General features: G+C 31.8%; 1 protein-coding gene across 5 annotated transcripts in view; it reads left to right on the top strand.

Annotated features, from left to right (window-relative positions):
• The window catches only part of LOC132945053 (GATA-binding factor A-like), a 32,019-nt gene extending 13,540 nt beyond the window's left edge, over nucleotides 1-18,479 (top strand). For 3 of the 5 annotated variants that reach the window (XM_061014668.1, XM_061014670.1, XM_061014669.1), the window contains exons 2-6: nucleotides 2,141-2,284; nucleotides 7,754-8,140; nucleotides 13,414-13,601; nucleotides 15,338-15,614; nucleotides 17,095-18,479. In XM_061014668.1, coding sequence (XP_060870651.1) covers nucleotides 2,221-2,284; nucleotides 7,754-8,140; nucleotides 13,414-13,601; nucleotides 15,338-15,614; nucleotides 17,095-17,330 — 1,152 coding nt within the window. In that variant the 5' untranslated portion in view covers nucleotides 2,141-2,220 and the 3' untranslated portion in view covers nucleotides 17,331-18,479. Of the gene's footprint in view, nucleotides 1-817; nucleotides 933-2,140; nucleotides 2,285-5,359; nucleotides 5,582-7,753; nucleotides 8,141-13,413; nucleotides 13,602-15,337; nucleotides 15,615-17,094 lie in introns of those variants that run through there. The other 2 variants (XM_061014671.1, XM_061014672.1) reach the window with 2 other exon arrangements.
• The last annotated feature ends 2,923 nt before the right edge of the window (nucleotides 18,480-21,402 follow it).

Below are 21,402 nucleotides of genomic sequence, written 5' to 3'. Positions count from 1 at the left end.
GTATCGATCGTCGCCGCCGCCGACTCGGGGGTGGTACAAACCACTCATGCCATAGTTTTGGATTCGTAGAGCACGATTCAAAGTTACAGGGCGAGGTCAGCTTTTGTCGTGCAGCGTGAGGCGTATAATAAATTTCAGTAGTAGAAATCCTCTTTTATCGGGTCACGGAGCTGACCATTATTGTCCAAGTTCACGATAGGCAACGATAGTACAATATTATATCGTATAGGTATTTTCATAATAATAATATGATGATGGGTTGTGCTAGCGTTATACTATAGTTGTACTATAGCGTTATCGCCTGCAGCACTGCGAGTACCTATTGTAGGTATGTATAATATATATAATATAAAAACCTAGGCACCCGGATAACGACGCTTACCTATGTATACGTATATATTGTACATATAAGTATGTACCTATATACTATGTATATGTCTGCCTGGCTGCCTACCAGCCCGCGTAGTATACTGAAGTTAATTATTCTTTGAAACACAATGCCCACAGTCCCACACCGAATTACCTTATCTATATCCATGTACACGAAAACAGCCTTCTTATCACACTGACATTAATTATTGTCCGAACCTATAATAGTGTGCACCAGCATATTTCACAGCACTATAGGTGCCTATACACTTATCTCTGTCGATTATATACCTTGTCGCCATGACGTAACCCTTCGTTAAAAGCTTATCTCACACACACATACACGCACGCGCGCGCCTCCATATTATATATATAATAATAATAATAATGATATATTATGTTGGTATACTATAATGTAATATAATAGTATTATTTATGTACATATAATAATATATGAGTGTTGTTTTTACGAGTTAGTACATTCCTACCGAAATATTACAACGGACGACGCAATTACACGACGTTATAATAATATTATATCGTTACGTCCGCGTAAACAACACGTAAGTATAGTTAATAGTCAAATTTAGAATCTCCTTGCGGTTATTGGTGTATAATCTGCGTAATCATGGTCGCGATCAAATTATTTTTTTCCCTCCAAAAGTAGTTTTACATGACACGGATTTAAATTCAATGATAACGCATAACTGCATAAGGAATAACTATAATATAATAGTAGTATATTATAGTCTATAATATATATTCTAAAATTGTAAGGTATCGGCACCGACGACGTTTGGCTGAGGTCCGTCCTCGGATAGTGGGTTTTCGGAAGACACTCTGAAGCCAATAAAAGGCGTCACCGTTTTCCGCCAAAATCGACCCTATTCCGTTTATTACCGGTATGATAATATGTATTTCCATTTTCCGTCACCACAAATTTGAGTTTTTATGTTTTGGTAACCCCTTAATTGTAAGAATTTAAATATTATATTAAAGATCACGTAGATAACAATATGTTCACAATCATGGCTTTTCAACATTAATAGAAAAGAGAGGAAAGATTGCGTCGCAATACATGCGGCATCTGACAATAGTTAAGATAAAGTGTTGCCATATGGTTTGATCTTCTACCGATTTTACAATACCCACTGAAGTCCGTGATATAAGAGTGCATTCAAGCACGATGGAAAATAAACCTAATAATTATTGAGAGTAACCGCGGAAATATATAATATATTATTGCGCCGGCGGTAAACGGAGAGGTTTATTTTGGAGGAAAAGTCGATCACTCGTGTCTATTACATCGCGTACGCCTTTGGACCGGAAGGCGGTGTGTCGTCGGTTTTCCACCGGTAGTTATAGTTCCATATGACCATTCAACACAACATTGTACATGCATATGCCTAATCGTTTATTGTTATTTGTTGGTTATCTCATATAACGTGCACCGCGACAATGTGCCGGAACGACTTTTTTACCCTCACTCTTGTATAGTCTCTTGTGTATTGATACAACATTTAGCAGGTATAGGTAATAACGCGCAGCCGACCAGCCAGTCCTGTCCGAACGCTACGCATTATCACAATAATAACAAATATTACCTAATATCATTACATATAGATAGGTGGTATTTTGCATACACGCACCACTTAAACGTAACGCGTTTTCACACGATGCGTCGTGCCCGGCTTAGATATATTTCGTAAACAACAACAATATTCAACCTTTATTATAATAGCATATATTTTTATGTGTTCGTGTTAACCAGGCGAAGAATTCACGGCGGCCCGCGCGACACTCGCGGTCCACGGTTCGCGGTACAATAACCCGTGATCGGGCGATGAAGTCATGTTCCAATGTTCGTCGACGAGCACAATCGGCGCCAACGCAGGTGTCGTCTCCAGTGACACGCGTAAGTACCAATGGTATAGTGTATATACCCTCACCCTGGTATTTCACCACCGACGAACCCTGGCTATTGACACCCACCCCTTGCATCGACCCCGCAAGAGTCGTTATTGTATCAGGCCCTGCACCTATTAAGTCGGCGTGGAAGACGACCGATTCATGCGACACACACGAAGCAATAATATTATACACTCAGGGTTATTCAAAATGATTCAACCGGTTTCTCGAGTGGTTAAATATTTTACTTTTTTAGGTTTATAGTGATGATAGGTACATTAATTAATAAAGGAATAATATTTTTGATTTCGCTTGTGGTAGAACTATTATAATATGTTCTATATGACTTATCAAGATTATACTATTATCATCTCATCGATAACCAAATTCATTCCACATGTGTTCCAGCATATCCGCTGTAATTGACCCCACTAATCGTTTAGCTAATCTATGGTCGATGATAGTGGTGGTACACTGGTACACTTGTACGCTGGTACGTATCTGGGGTACTGTATCTCTAACTTGTCCCCAAAATAAGTAACCACATGGGGTAAGATCAGGTGATCAGGCCAGGTGCCAAGCATCAGATGAATAATTTTTAATAACCTTGTATTATATAGTATCAGTTACGTCGGGTCGAACGTTGTTTTTTTACGTACATAATTTCCCCGTCCCTTAATTGCCAGTTTGTCTACGCCCGACCATTATATACTGTGGTACCTACACCGGAAACATCCAACCGGTCTACCCTCGCATTCGCGTCGCTAACATATTTTTCGTCATCGTCTCGACGATTCGATTTATTATTTACACAGTCGGAACAGTTATTCATGATAATAAACATACTCTGCAACGGTGGACATTTTTTATTTAATACCAGTATTTGTTTTTATCTGAGAGGTTACAACGTATCAATATTAATTAACTTTTTTTTATCACTCATAATGCATTAAATCAATTTTGTTAAAAGATAATAGTTAAATATATATATATATAAACTGGAATGATATACACTCGGACACTCCCTACTTATATGAAAATTATCGCAGATATTTTTAAGTTCATAATTTAGTCACAGTTTGATTGGCCATCCGAACGTGGTGGAAAAATAATTCAAATGATAAATAGTAATGAAATAACTCAATCGAATACATTATACAACTCTATCGGCAGGCGGCTTTAGAACCGGGAGTTTACCAATTGCGCTTAAAATGACCTTTTATTATACCAATTATTGCGCTCGGTCTTTTCTGAGTCGATATACCAATTCCGCTCGACATTTCCTGGGTCGATTGACAAATTTTACTCAGTTGTTTTCAGGGTTTATGATACTATAATTGATATTACAGCATATATACCTTTGTAAAAATGTGTATTAATAAATAGATTTTTTCAGTCAATATAAAAAATTATAATGAACGTCAATATTAATAATACAATTAGTACATTATAAATCTATACCTAATAATACACATACATATATGATAACAATTTAATAAATTACTATTATAATATTATTCTATATTACACCTAGTATACTTTAAACACTCCATATTCCTTTATTCCATAAACGCTTCGTCTTATAGAATTCACATGATTCAACGTTAAATCAACTGCAATCAGCACTCGTTTCGAATTAATTTCAGTGGTCATGTTGTTATTTGATCTATTGCTTTTCTTTTTAAAGAATTAGCAACAATTTGCTGTTAATATTTGGTATACTGACCTAAAATTAAGCAGCGCAATTAGTATGTATACTGACCTAAAATCAAAGCAGCGAAATTTGTATACTGACCCTAAAATACAAATTTTGTTTTAGGCGCAACTGGTCCATGCCCTTAGAACCTTGCTAAGGATTTAGACCCTAAGGGTATGCTATTTTCATGAGTATTTCCAATGTCACTCACATCACCATACCTGGATAAAGACGCATTTGAGCTCAGGGCCAAACGTTTTTAAAAGCCCATATAGGGCTATACATGTTTGGTATCTTTTAAAATAAGAAGGCGATAATAATATATTGCCTCGCCACGCTTGAATGTTAAACACTATTAGGTACCTCATCAAACATTTTGCTAGCCATCAACTCATCCCTATAGTAACACCTAAACAATATATATATCGACAACAAAATCAATATACTAAAAATGTTAGATATTTTTTAGAATAGATACCCCGTCATTGTTGTATTGTGGGCCCTAGAACATTTTGTGATTATCATTTTCCTGATATTTAAGTGCCTATCAAATTTTTTCAATGTCTATCTGAGATACATAATAATATATCACCTGCACACAGTTTAATGAACGGTTGGTATTCAAATTGAAAATTCTCGATAAAATACAATGATAAAAAAAATGGACTTTCGCCGAAAGTCTCGTAGTGGTGGGACGTGTGATGTGAGACTGGTGGGAGGGCCTGGTGGAACCGTGTCAATACTTATCGGCTATCCTGATATCATCGGAAAATTGTGTTGTTATATTATCGTTATTTGTATGCGTTTATATGCTCGTTGGCATTCGGTTTGTATGTGCCATAAGTGAAATGTACTGTTCTTGTATACGATTAAAACACACATTATAAAAATCAAAAAGTACCGATAAGACCGATTAAGAAAACGTTGTGTTGCGTTATCGATTCGATTTTTACGCCTTGACCTTTGACACGTCGTTCCGCCGCGAGCCCCGCTCTCGCAACAATAAAAACACACACACACACACACACACACACACACACACACACACACACTTATAGGGCGTTATAATAAATAATTTCGATTGATGTATATAATATTATATGGTCTGTGTGTGTACATGAGACCTTAACACATACACAATAATAATATAAAAATGTAATATGTATTTATATTAAAATATCACGTGAGACAGCGGCGTTTGGTTGGTCCGTCTCGTTTCCCCGTCTTTTATCAAACAATATAATATTATATTATACAATTGACATATTGTTGTATTTTTAATTTTTAAAGGCAATCTCAGATCGCGACGAAACGCGACAATTATCATTAGTCCGCTGTGTGCGATTACGCACGCGATTAGCTGTCGTCGCGACGGTTTGAAAACGTTTTTATTGCACTCTCGGACTGCACGTAGAAAACTAGCTCATAAATTATTGAATTTTATTTTTAACTAATTTATAAACGCGGATGGCATATGTTTCTTTTTACTTTTTTAAGTTTCCTTCATAATAATTAATTGTTTAAGTATTTACGTTTTAAAAGTTTGGTGCTCTACGTTACTAAAGCTGTTTTTTTATTTACATTATAATATAACTACGCGCACAGAAGGTAAGAGAGAAATACAACTATTTTAGAATTTAAATGTTGGTTTACTTGACTATGTTGGAGATAAATTTTCCATTTGTTTTCTCGTGTTTGAAATACCAATATAATATCGTAGATTATAACTTATTATTCATTTATTATTAATTGTATGGTGATATCCTAGGCTGTTAGCTGTAACAGCTGTTCGTGTTAAGTCGTTCCTATATTCGTTTTCGATTTCAATACTCACAACGATTTAGTAACTATAATATTATTATACTGTTATCTAATCGATGGTACCTACATATTATTTGTCAAACTATACGTATACAGCCAGTATTTATAGTATTATATTATATTTACAATAAGATTGTCTTGATATACATATTTACGGTATTTATGGTAAATATTCAATTAAAATTGAATAGATTAACAGGATAGTACACTATATTATATTATTATATTTACTGTTTAGCTGCTAAACTTTAGCATTTATAATAATTGATATTATAATTTTCAATATTAAAAATTTAAAAAGCAAAAATGAAGTCGTAGATTAACATCTAATATTCTAATGGTTTCTATAAATTACACTTTATTGTAAAAACAAAGATTAAATTATAGATTATAATTAGGAATTCAGTTTACCAAATTGATAATTAATATTTCGATCCCAATTCGTGACTCGTGTCTCGTAATATATACATATAATTATCAAATAACTGAACAAAATAATAAAAATGATTAATAATTCATGTTTAAAGTAATTTTTGGTAAAAAAAGGTGGAAATAAAACAAGTTATTATTTTTTGAAATTTTAATATATGTAATAGCAAGTGTTATAAATAACTGTGAATAAATAATGCATATTTTTACTGATAAATATTTTAATGCAATTTGTTAATTGCTCCATAGGTATAATATCTGTTATATATTATAATATATTATGGCCGTACAAACTCTATCACTCATCATCTGGTTATTTTTTTTCTATGCTACCTATCCATAATCTTAGACCGGATCAAATAGTTTTGAACTCAAAAGGGAGAAGGAATAAAATATTAAAATTTGAATTAAGTTTTTATTTTGGTGAATGTTATTTTACCTAAAATAGTGAAATAAACTATTCTGTAAAATGTGTATATTGAAAAAAAAATGATTAGATTCAGATTAATTTTTATGGTCACAAATTGTCACTCACAATCAATTAACAGACATATTGTAATTTTTATAATTTTAAATTTTAATAATGATGTTAACCATCGTATTTCTTTTACTCATTATATAAAACTCTAAACTCTATATGACATTCATGACGTATTCTTTGTCATAAGAATATGAAACAATGTATTTTTGAAGAAATCCATTATTTTTTTTATTACACAGACAATTCTTTTTAGTTTTTAAGTACATACTGTGTTTTGGGGTTTCTGAGTTTCTGGGTTTCCGAGTTCTTGAACTACCTTTGAAACAAACCAACAGATTCTTACATTGCATAAAATGTGTAAAAAGGTGACGAGTCAGCGCAACTAGATGACCTAACCTAAAGAACCCGCGAAACACGTCCGGTTTCCGATATTTCTTATTCAACGATCGGACGTTCACAATGATTGTAAATTTTTTTTATCGATTACTCATTTTCCATAAATCATTAGTAGTACGCAGGTTACTGACAGTACCTATTGGTTATTTTTTCTCGATCAATATCGCATTGGACATTTAGCCGCTGCGTCGAGCTTTTTATTTCATTAATAAAAATTGATCTTATCAACACAGTTTCATTGGTTTTCTCAACAACTATTTGGTAACATAAATTATTCACTTAATCTCATTTAAAAATTTATAATTACTCGGTGATTTACAATGAACACAATGAATTAAATTCTTTTTTTCTTAATTTTAAAATGAAAACAATTTGTTTTGATGAATAATTTTTCATTGTACACGTCGATAACAACTATATATATAGTCTATAAATGTATTACGTTATGGTTAACTAATACTATTTATAATATATTATAATCAAAGTTTTTTTCAAAAAGCGAAATTTATTAAAATGTTTGTCATTCTTAAAAAGTGTCATTCTAAGAACATAATATAATATAATGCTTGGCGCATTGCAAAATGTATTTACCTACCTTTATAATATTATGTACTTTTATTATTGAACGCGTGTATTGGCTTTTGTGGTTACAGAAAACGGTTACCGTGGTCATTACCATCACGATCGAATAGTGTACGTGCCGTCGTCCAAGCCAAATATGTTCGGTCTTGCGCACCACCAGTACGGCGCACCACCGCCGCCGCCGCTGCCACCGCCGACTCCGTCCACGGTCGGCACCGCAGTACAGGGCGCCACCACGCACACGTGGCAGAGCACGCCGGCCCGGGTGCAGAGCAGCAGTCACCACGTCTCCGCCGCCGCCGGTTCGCCGGCCACCAACAACGGTGGCCACTCGAACGTCGTCCCGGTGCAGTCGTCACCGTCGTCGGCCACCCCGCCGTTCTATCAGAATGCCGCCGCCGCCGCAGCCATCATGTGGCCAAACCCCACGGCCGCCGCGTTCCAGGCTCATCACTACGGTACATATTATAAAGGAATATTATATGAAATCATCACATGATAACGTTCGATTGTTGATATTTTGATGCTCATAATAATTATTAATTTTTTCGGCCAGCGTTGGTCGATATACTAATTATTATAATCAGAGAAGGCCAGATGGGCGGGCGGTACTCTTCTCAAACCCACGAATTTTCTCGAAGTTCGAGAGTAATTTTAGTTTGAATTCGAACATTTCAAATGATGGTTTGAATAAAATAACATTCAATAATTCAATAATAATATTGAACTTATGGTTTAATCATAATACATAATATATATATATATAAATGTATAATAATATATTATAGGATCGTGGTTGTCAGTTAACACTTAAACACCCTCTACCATACAATCTTGGTAACGATTGACAATAGTACAGAATTTTTAATTTATTGTTACCAACTCGTGCTTTTTCATCTGTACGATTGTACGAAACATTATTTTAATTTTTTTCATAAAACTATTCTTTATCCTATATTATGACAAAAATTCTATTTTATCCATAGTTACATACTTTGCTATTTTTGATACAACTATAATGTCTAAACATAAAATACACATATTTTTATACAGATAATTTTGCATATAGTAACCACGTCGATATGTGTGCAGGTAATAATAATATCAAAATATAATATTGTTCGTATTATTACATATTTTGTTGGTCATGAAAACAGTTTTACCGAAACTTTCTTGAAAATGTGTCATCCACAGTTTATTTTAATCAATTAAAATATTATATATCTGTATTTGATAATAATTTTATCAAACAATACAATTTTCGTTCTGCTAATTTTTATATTTTAATAATTTAATTTTCTATCAAAACCTTATCGTACAAACTTATTTAACTACAATTTAAAATTAAGATAGTATTATATGATTAATTATTTTATGTGTAAACCCGATAGTTATGACTTATGACTCATAACTTATAAGACTTGGGATTTAATGGAAAAGTCAAAATATCAAATAATTTTCAAACGCATTTTTTACTTTCGTAAATTTCTAGCGATCGAAGAATTATTATTATATAATTAATTTTCAATACGTTGATTAATTAAATAAAAACACTATTAAACTGTCTATAGTTTTTTTTGTTCTTACACTAAATAAGAAATTTTATCATTAATAATATAATTCAAACTTCATTGTTTGAGTAATGATAACACTATATTTCTTATAAATTACATAGATATGTGTTAATAGTATTTTATATTTACTATTTAGGTGTAAACGTGGTACGTGAATATGGAAATAATAAATAGGTACTTTCGATTAAAATCTAACTGCCTTTTGCAAGTAACTGTTAATGTTTATAAAACAATTTATTATAAAATATTGATGATAAAATGAAAAACAGTTGGTCATATATTATATTACCGGGTTATTAATTATTATGATTAAAAGTAAGACATAATTATAAGATAACGATTTCATAATCAATCTTAAAAAGTGAAATGGACATCTCGATGATTCTCATCGATCACCGTAGCCTGTAGGTTTATTATGCTTTTATATACCTACACATTATTTTTACTTAGATAACTTAAATTGTTTTATTGTTATATAAGTAGGTATCATTATACCACTCCATGCACTGTCCTGTTTATATATTTCAGTAAACATTATGTAGATACACAATATATATGCACTATATTCCATGCAGTCACTGTAATATACCATAATATTAATAGTGTTAATAATTATAATATATATTTATTATATATAAATGATGCACTAAAAATATTTTAGCGTAGATACCTTCCCATTATGTACGAAAATTATTATAGGCTAATTGTAAATAAAAATATATCCAATGTAATTGTACAACACACATAAATGTCATATTCTCAATCGTGACAAGAATTCAAATTGTAATTGCTCTCGGAAACGCAAACTCATAATAGCAAAACAAACTTAGCGTCTTAGACTGTATAGTAATTACTATAATACACGTATGTAAACGTGTTTTTAATCAAATAAATTTAATTTATGCATAATGCTTCATCAAATGTCGATTTAGTTTTAATCGAAGTATTCGGATATTCTTGTAGATGGTAGTAATAATAATTGTTGAAAGTAAAGACGCGAGGTTTTATTTTATTTTATAAAATAGGTTTTTTTATCGTTTTAATTTTTTAATGATATGGACAGGTAATGCGTTCACACAAAACTTGAAACTCAACATCAAGACGTATAAACACATAATTTATTATATAATCTTAACTGTATAACGTCGTTTTACTCTTACTGTAGGTTAACTACTCGTCTATAGACAGTTATGCCAATATGTCTAGTAAAAACGTATTCTGTTCTATAGCAATAGTAATAAACTGCCTTTTATTTTTCGTTTCGTTTAAATAATAATATTGCCATTAATACTGCACGATCAAATACAGCGGAAATATGCGCACACTAATAATTTAAATTTGCATGTTTTAATCGATTATTGGTTGCTACTTATTATTATAAACTTGGAGTAATGAAGTATATCTCAGTAGATTCGCGTCAATGTTTAATATCTTGTAATATAAGTAAAAAATACTGTACAACTAATTTGTATTTATCGAGTTCTTTTTACCAGGTGATTGCTATTGTACATACCCTTCGCGATAAGCCGATAATATTCGACTCTTATTATTCAAATTATATAAATATGAGTAATAACAGTAGGTATATTGTGTTTCGGTTAATGACGTCGACTCGGAATATAACGTTATTCGTCGGTCATTAACCTTATTTGCATATAAATGTGGGAACTATCGTAAGTTTTTAGTGAATCACGTTAGTAACCGAATGAAATTGGAAGCGTTGATAGTGATAACGAGATTAATCAGATACAGGATATTTATTTAATTAATGTTAATTGGAAAAAAAGTCTGGTTTATAACGATAACTATACCTATGTTTTTGGCCAATGACGTTATAGGTAGGAACTGGCGAATAAAGTTATTTTCCGTTTTAATGTAATTTACCGTAACATATTCATATTTTAACATAATCTGTTCGTCAAATTGATATATTTTGTACATTTTGTCAGCGTTCTCTGCGCATCATGTTTTTGTCGTTTTACATGTACCTAAGTTAGGTATGTATTTTATTTAAAACTATCATTAGTAAATTAACGTTAATATCGATATAATATTATCAGTATTTGTTAAGGTAAGATAATACTCGTTGAAGTATATACTTAGACTCTTAGTACTTACTGTTATTAACAATTTTGTACACAGTGCATTGTATATTTCTATTTTGATATGTAGGTAGTAGGTACATATACATTTCTAATCGTTGTAAAATATTACTAGCTTAATATAATAGTATCGTAAATAATGCATTTTATTAAATTGTATTATTTATTAATCTGTTTAGCTACACAATTCCATAATTATAAATCGTGATATATTAATATACATATTTATTTTTGTTTTAATATATTACACACATTTTTGTTTCATTTTTATAATTAACTTTAATCAAAATAATTTTATTATTTATATTCTTATATTATCTATATGCTTGAGTGTAACAATTTATTAAGTTTGTCAAAATAATTGTTAATAATAATAATGACAATATCTGGAGTAATTTTGATTAACTTTAACATTGGCTCAAAAACAAATTAGAGTGCAAATAAGAACGATTGGAGAACTTAACTATACGATCTATTTTATGTACAATTGTGTGTAGTATGTAGTGCACGTATTGTGGAGTGGACTATTTAAAATCGGATTCTCGACATTTTAATTATGAGTTTAATGATAAAGTATTTGAATAACGTTAACTTTTTACGAATTATCATGTTTATGATATATAATCACATTTACAATAAGTTATTTTTCTTTATCTCTAATATTTTTTCAGATTATCTAGCACTCTTGAATAAACATTATACAAATAGTCCCGATTCAAAACTAAAACTATTAGACATTTAAAAATATAATATAGTAAATGGTGTTTGTTTCTGTAGTGTCATTTAACGATTGTATAGGGACATAGGTTATTTACGTCTCTTCGTAATTGATATTCGTCTCTGTATTTTTTTTAATAATTCCTTAACGATTGCTAATATTTTTAAACAAAATTCGTCGGAATTATCGTTCATCGGGAATCGACGACGACGACAACGTTTCCTGAAATAAGTCGATATTTCAATTCGTAAGTACGCAATAAATATTTTTAGTGATTTTTAAAAAGTAGAGAATGTTCATCGTAAATATAACAATAGTATAATTTAGTTTGTCTTAAGAATCGTCAACGTACTATAGGTACTTAAGTATACCAAATATGTAGGTAAAATCACGCATTATATGATTATTGATCACCGGACGTTAAATATTTATGAAAAAAACTAATCTATAAGACGGTAAATTAAAATATGTCACCGCATTATACTCGGGTAGGTATAGTGGGTTTTATATAGGTAATAGGTGGCCTGTATGTATATAAGGGATATGCATTTGCGTATGTTTGAGCGTGAGTCTGTGTTCACACAAGTCGGATCACTGGTCTGGTCACGATTACCGATCGACTACCGTTTTGCTGGCGACGACGACGACGACCCGATGACCGGTTTCTTCTTCATATTCATTGTCGTCGTCGTCGTCGTGTGTTGGCGCGTCGAAGACGGCGGTGGCGTTATTATTGTAGGTGTATATAATATAATATTATGGAATACAAATAAAAAAAAATATTTTAAAAAACCCCACCGACCTCCGATCCGATCGGAACATGACAAATTACTCAACCCGAGGGACCAAACACGATCAATTAGTCCCGAGTGCATTAACCGGTTGCTCGCCCCTTCCCCCTTCACGCTCGTATGGTAATTTATGTTTGGCGCCATAAGGTTTTTAAAACACACTCATGCACGCACACTTTTGTATATACTCTTTTTTTTTTATTTAATACATTTATACATTATTATTTTTTTTATACTATTATTATTATTATTATTTGTTTTCACGTCACACGTTCGGTCGCGTCTGCTTTTAATTATTAACTTTCTGTAAAGGTATTTACACGGAATTCGCGCAGACTGTACCTATATCTATATAATAATAATAATAATAAGATGAAGAAGAAGAGTAGGTATATTATAATATAGGCTTACCTGGTTCGTATCTCGTCGAAATGCAAAATTCTTACGTGAACTGTAATAGTTATTAAAAACCCACGACAAATAATATAATGCGATACAGGTGGTGGTGAATCAAAGATTACGACGTCTGCTATTATCATGTTTCAGACGCCGGAATGGATTTGCAGTTCGGAGACGGCCGGGAGTGTGTCAACTGCGGTGCGATCTCCACGCCACTGTGGCGCCGCGATGGCACCGGACACTATCTGTGCAACGCATGCGGCCTGTACCACAAAATGAACGGCATGAACAGACCGCTTGTCAAGCCGGCCAAGAGATTGGTCGCCTTCGAGACCGTGAGTTTAGATACCTCTATTATAGTAGAGTGCATTGAAATACACTGTTTACAGTATATATACAAACATACACTTATTGTGTGTAACGAATATAAGGGAGGTTATTATTGGTGAAAAATTACCCGATCTAATCAGGAATATAGACGTTTATAAATCTTATAAAAATCTCGATATTGATGCCAATTGGCATAAATTAAAATTTGCTGTCCCTTATTGGCTCATACCCTCCGACCATCATCCACTGCACATAAGTTGGGAACCACTGTTCTAGAGAAAACAATTCTAAAATCATAAAGCAAAGATAGATTCGTTAGGTTATCAACCCCCCCCCCCCTCCCCCATATAAAAATAATATTTCACTGCTGCACCACATGTATGATTTATCATATGGTATATAAATTAAGGTCCAAGCAGTTCTAGTGTAGGTATTGAAAGTTTTTGTCATATTAATAAGTCATATATTGGTCAATGCACTATTTGATAATATGCGAGGACCGTCATTTCGTGATATATTATAAATTATAATATTTAACATCCTTTGTTCCGAATTACGAAAATGCATGTATACATTTCTTTAGGTATCTTATTATATAACATTCAAATTCAAAATATTCGCACATTCAACATTTTTTACCTGAAAATTGACAACTTGTTTGCGCACAACGAAAACACATATATAAATTATAATATGGGTATAGGTCTTGATACCTCAAATCTCGATAACTCGATTTTATTTTTATTCCCTTTGAGATTTGAGGTATCGAGACTATAGGTTGTAATTTTAAATGTTAACCTTTCTAATGCAAATTAATTATCAGTCACAGATATCAGCACAAATTATCGAATATTTGATAGAAATATAAGTATATTTTAAAATAAATTAAAATAATCGTTTAATCTATTGTTTAGATTATATCATTTTGGATTTGATGTACTTTTGATAGGCACTGCAGTTTCACAATGAACATCACGTTGGTGACTGTGTAGAGTGTTGAATCGTTAGTCGTAGGTCAGTTAATAGTGTAGAAACTCAGGTTACTGTGTAAATGAGTTTACTTTTTAGGTTTTTCATCATAGGTTGCTAAAATATAAGTGCTCAATTCAGTATTTTTTGTTGCGAAAATGAGTTGAAGCCACACAAAGGTAATAATAATACGCAGTGGCAGTTAATAAAAGGAAATTCGTAGACGTAGAATGTGTGCATGCGTTCAACACCGTTAAATACATGTTTTTATTGAATCATTACTCAAGAATGTGTGCATTTCGTTTTGCCTAGGTTTTTATCCCTGATTGAATTATTATCACGCGTGCGATAATGAGAGGTTTTATAATTATAATGATTTCTTTATGAAATCATAAATAAAATCGTTTAATTTTTAGTTTTAAGAATTTCTAATGATATTTTTATAATTATCATTTATGTATTGAAGTAATTCGGAGTCTCGATTAACTAATTAAATGTTTTTTTACTATAATATATATGAGTACTTATTTCATATGTCAGGTGTCTATGTCAGATGTCTAAATACAGGTAGCTCACTTTTTTTTTGGCAGGGGGGGATATGGAGGATGAAAACAATTTACCCCCATTTTTAGTGGTTTTAAACTTTAAAATAAAAATAAGGTATACTTCACTTTTTGGATTCGTTTCAATCGTTCGTATGTTGTGCTTAAATTTATAACGCATTACATTATTCAATTATTGTATAGTTTGTGTAAATTTATTTTGTCCATAGGCATCCAACAGACGCCTCGGTCTGTCATGTACGAATTGCGGCACCCGAATGACCACCTTGTGGAGGAGAAACAACGACGGCGAACCCGTGTGCAACGCGTGCGGTCTGTACTACAAACTGCATAGCGTCAACAGGCCGCTGACGATGAGGAAGGACGGTATCCAGACAAGGAAGAGGAAACCTAAGAAGCAGCCTTCGTCGTCGTCCTCTTCTTCTAACGGTTCGTCAAATGTAGAGAACCATAGACAATCCACTTCCGCGGCCATAGATTTATTAGGTTGGTGTAAACAACGTGTTCAGTTCGACAATACTATTATGGTACCAGAATTTTTAGGAGCATTTAAAATTTTAAAGACACAGAAAGGAAACGTAAAGATACGAAAACAAAAGTCATGAGACTTGTGGCTGAGAATATATTAAGCAGTTGAGTGTAGTCACTATAGTCAATTCGAGGCGAGTAACCGGGTGATAAAAAAAATAATGATCGATTGACCTGAAGCTAAAAAAAACCAACGAAGGAAATTATAGTAGTTTACAAAATATATCAAGAGACGTCTCGTCATTAAAATAATGTTCAGCGGTGATAAAAATAAGAGGTTGTAGATAATTAAAACTTTAAAGTTGTATAATATATAATATGATAATGAAATGAGATAAAACTATAATACCTACACTATAAACGGCGTTAATACTCGATAGTCGATTGTACTTAACTATAATACATAACATATTATTATACATCTGAAAACGGTTTTATAGATCTAAGTATCTAACACTATAATACCTAGTCGGAGAAATAAAAATATTTATTATTTTGTTCACCCCGTGTCCGAATCATGGAAATAAATAATATTATGTTATAAAACCAAATATATTTTGCATTGAAACCATTGAATTCAGATTCGGATCCGCCGTACGTGGATTACTCGTAGATTTTGATTCAACTCTATGATTTAAATTCAATAGAAGTCGTTTCGTTCATATCATGGCCTCGTGAATACGCCATATCAATATATTTATAATAATAATAAATTTAATTTACCGCATCAACTTTAAGTACCTATAGATAATGTGATCTATTTTTTATGTTGTATTGATTACGGACCACTCGAATGACGAATTTCTCGTGTCTGATTAGAAAAAGCAGATTTCGCTTATCATTTTCAGCCATAGTTTGAAAAACATTTTATAACTTTAATGCATAGACTATTATAGACATTATACTACTAGACGGATTATCCGGACAAGTCTCGGGCGGGTGGTGTAGTCTCGTGATAGAGAGGTTGCAGTTTTATATATAGATATAATTTTTGTAAGATAAAAAATTCTTGTGCGCATTGTACACCAAGAGGAGTGCACTCGCGTCAGACACCATGACAAAATAGATAGGTATCACCACAGTTTTTTGATACGTATCCTCCGCTCTTACTTCACCTATATCGTAGTTCTCCACCTCTTATTGGCTGTCAATCGTATACATATATATATATAACATAGAAAAAAATCAACTAATCAGAAGTGAAGAACTACGACATGGGCCGGAGGTGAAGGAGATGCGCATACTGATGAAAAACTATTACAACTGTGATGATACCTATCTATTTTGTCATGTGTGTGTGTGTGTGTATTTCATGTTTTTTGTAAGTATTCAAGAGTTTATATCTAACTTACCTATGTCATATGAAAAAGTTTAATATATCAGTCACGTGACCATCTAATAACAGATGAATTAACACAAATTGTTTTTTTGTTTTTAGTGAACAAACATCACGCAACTGTGGAAATCAAACACGAACACAATTACGATCCAGCGGCTGCTGCGGCTGCGGCTGCGGTGGCTGCGGAACACTTCCTCTTTCCCGGCACGGCGGGCGGCCATCATCATCCCCAGCTGGGCGGGTTCAGTTTTCCGCTCCCTCAGGCTCCGGTGCCGGCACACAACTACCAACACCTGTTGAACGGACACATCAACAACAAACTGATGGCGTCCTAGAATCCGACTTGTATATAGATTGAAGTCTGAAACAGCCGCCGTTATTGGATTTTGTACATAATTATATAGTATATATCCTATATATCATAATATTATCATATTATATATTATAATAATATATAATATAGTTAACAAAGTTCGATTTCAATAGTACTAACAAAATTGATATAATATTATAATATACGTAGGCAGTTGTATGTATGTAAAAGCATATATAACGATAATGTCAATTTATCGTAAACGCGCTCATTTTCGGAACACGCAATTCAATATTGTATCGCTATCTCCCTAAAAGTTTTTTTAAAACTATAGTTATTGCTTATCACGTCGTGTATTTCTATTGTGTTTACATTTTAGCGCGATCACAGCCGGGCGTTATAGTTTTGAGAAAACGTCCATTTACAATTTAAAAGGTATTTACGAGCAAAGAACTTTTTAACGACTAACTGTTTTTTAATTTGTCTAGTCTTTTATATGTATATAATATATGTTGGAAGCATTAAAATTCACCGATTTACTGATTCGTTTATATTTTCTGTACCTACAGTTTTCGCTCGACACTGCTTAATACTCACAAAATTCTATTTATTTATCTGTTGAAAATTGTACATAATATTTTATTACCGGGAGACCTAGATAATACCTATTCTTTTAAGCTAAATTTTGATTTTCCATTATGTATATATTAGCTTTTTAGATTTACTATTAATTTATATTATGTGTAAGTATATTTATTGTATATAGTATAATATACTTAATGAAATGTAAAAAAAAAATTATTTTATAAATATGCTAGGTAATATATTATATTTACTACTTAATTATTGTATACAATTAAATGGCTATCATCTTAATGTTATTGTTGTAGCAACAAATACAACGAGCATGATGACGGTTAGAGCGTATCTATCGTTTATAATAAATAATATAGTCCCCAACATAATGTATATTATATATAATATGTCTTACTAAACATATAGTAATTATCTATCAGACTCGATGTATAAAGTCTACTCTAATAACACGATGAAAAAATGTTTGTATTTAATAATGAACTATTATATCATTTATATCAAAACCATAAATAAAAAAAAAAACATTTTTCAGATGTATAACAACGTAATGCACAAATATACGTTTTTATTAAAATATTGCGCGTTTATTTGCTATACTAACAAACCAAGCGAAACAACCCCGGAACGAGTTAAAATTGGACGATTTCTCATTAATTTAATCAATGATCACTTTAGTAATGAGCGGGTTCTATAAGCATTGACATAACTACAAAAGACTTAAGGAGATAAATCCCTCAAACATTAAAAATGGGATATTTACCATATTGTTTGTTGACTGAATAGTGTACTAATTACAATAACATATTGGTACTACCTGTTGTGCGAGAAAAATACATGGCTTAGGTATCTAGTATGAAACAAGTATATTAGTCTGCACAGATATGTCTATTTTACATATTGAAAGAAAGACATGCCCTCAATGAGGTTGAATCGTAAAGAGTTTTAAACCAGTTCAAGAGATATATTCGAGCCTAACATCTGTTGATCATATAGGTAAATTGTTATACCTATTCATTATACATTATATATAGCCATATTATAATAGGTAGGTACATTACCTATACCTATTATATAGTTATATGTTACTTAGATTTTATCATTAATTTGTATACAAATAACTGCATAATTGATTAGTTTATTTAAGCAGTCTTTAAAAATATATTGTTAATAAAGCAAAAATGAGAAAAAAAGGTGATTCAGTGAGAAATAATTTTAAACACCACACACCCCCTCCCTCCCTCCCATAGGATTGAAAGGCCTAGTTACGCCAATATGGCTATGTCTATAATGTTCTTTAAGAAACAAATCTGCAGATTATCGATAACACACGAGTTCCTTAATCCAATCAAACCACATAATATTATTATTTTTGTTATTTTTTAATTCAGGTACTATAATATAATATTATCAACTATTGGATTTGCAGCGTAAAATATTTTGTAATAATTATTAAACATTTAATTGTTTTCGAGGCGACGATAACCAAAACAGATCTAATGGTAAAATACTAATGCGTAATACTAAAATATGTATTTACGCCTGAAAGCCTTAAAAACGAAAAATGATTAGGTACGATTTACCTATTATAGCGATAGTTTTTAATAGCTAGAGAGAAAAATAGTAATTCGACGAAAGTACCGATTGGATTAAAAAAAATATAGTTATGTACTATATTACAATAATGCGCAGAGGCAATAAGCGTATGTTTGAAATGTTAAGATCAGTCGGTAGGTATATTATACTGTATTATGGAACTATACAGATTACTAATAGCCACGCGCACTCTGTAAAATACAATAATAATAATATTATTATAATCTCGGTGTAAACATTACGAACGGTTTTAAAGAGGCCGAAAACGCGGCAGGCTTGAGTCACCCGTTCCTGCAAATGTATAAGGTAATAATAACACATTCCGATAGTAATTCATATATGTACCTACGCTTGACCTAAATATTATGAATTTATATATTATTAGCTGTACCTACATGTATCGTATAACGAGTTACGAGAGCAATCTCGGGGCCAATTCTCAATACGAGTCCGCTAAACTTTGCCTAAACATAAATAATTTCATTGATATGTAGATAGTTTATTATACCTATAGTTATTAGATTAATCGGTTGAAAGTTCAACTAATAATTTAAATCCTTACTCGCTATATGAAAATTAAATGCACTGAATAAATTACGGACTTCGTGTAATATATCTTAGGCAATAAATTGCATTTTATTGCAATTAACATTTTGATAAACAAAAAAAAAATGAATACATTTTTATGCGTGGGTACCTATGCTATAGTCAAAAAATATAAATTTATTTTTCTAAGCAATTTACAGTCAAACATAAATAGTATTGTATAGGATCACTCATGTTTTCCCTATTATATTCATTCGTTGATATTGTATATTCAAAACAGTTACTGATTTTGTACGATTTGTTGATTTATATTTCGTTCTGGTGTCAATGACTTTTTATTCGATTTCCTAAACGTTTATTTATTAATACATGTGCATAACATTCTCCAGTCTTTTACAATGACGAAAATATATTATGTTTTAAATTAGGTGAAATAGCTAGACTATAATTACGAGCTACACATTTAATGAGTCAAATTGTTTGTTTCACATTCTGTATAATATTACGCACATTCAAACGCCATATAGATAGTTTCATTGTTTTAAATCGTTCAAAACAATCCTTGTTAGTAATTTACACGAAGATAAGATTTCCTCTAGACCATTAGCTAGTTTTTGACAGCGAGTATTTAAAAATTGTTTTACACGAATTTTACACGACCTACGATCAAACGCATCTAATTTGTACAGGTAATATAGATCAGAGGTTCTCAAACTTTTGTTTTTGTGTTGATACCCCATACATATGTTAAACCTACCTATATATTACAATGATCAGACGCGTACCACTAACGAAATAAAATGCTAACAAAACTATTTAAATGATTAATTGGTAAAATACTATAGTATGATTTCAATCCTGTACCAGTTTCTGAACCTCTGATATAGACAATTAGACAATATAGTATATTATACTGTATAAGTACGAGCTTTTAGTGTAAAATAGGAAATTAAAAATATTATATTAAGCAAAATATTGTTTTCATAATATATTCTCCTCTAATGGTTTTAAGGATTTTTCATCCGTACCTAATGTCAATCGTGTTCTATATTATAATATTAAAGCGATAACGTTTTTACCCATCGTCGGCGATTATATTATGATGTGGTATTTTTACTCAAAAAAATTAACAACTTACTAATAATGGTCTGCAGTTGGAGATAAATCACGACCGCATTCATTTCCAGTATACTGTTTATTTATTGTGCGTGCTCGGTAAGTTTGGTATTTAGTTTTTGTATTATTGTTAGTTTATAGTCGAGATAAAGATGTTAAAAATGTCAAAAGTTGAACCATTGTTCCCTATCGGTTGCGCAGTTGAATTCCTATTTTGGGATTTTGGCGCTGATGTTGAACCC

This window comes from Metopolophium dirhodum, chromosome 5, assembly GCF_019925205.1.
Source record: "Metopolophium dirhodum isolate CAU chromosome 5, ASM1992520v1, whole genome shotgun sequence".
Lineage (NCBI taxonomy): Eukaryota > Metazoa > Arthropoda > Insecta > Hemiptera > Aphididae > Metopolophium > Metopolophium dirhodum.
This window is presented reverse-complemented; position numbering and strand designations above follow the sequence as displayed.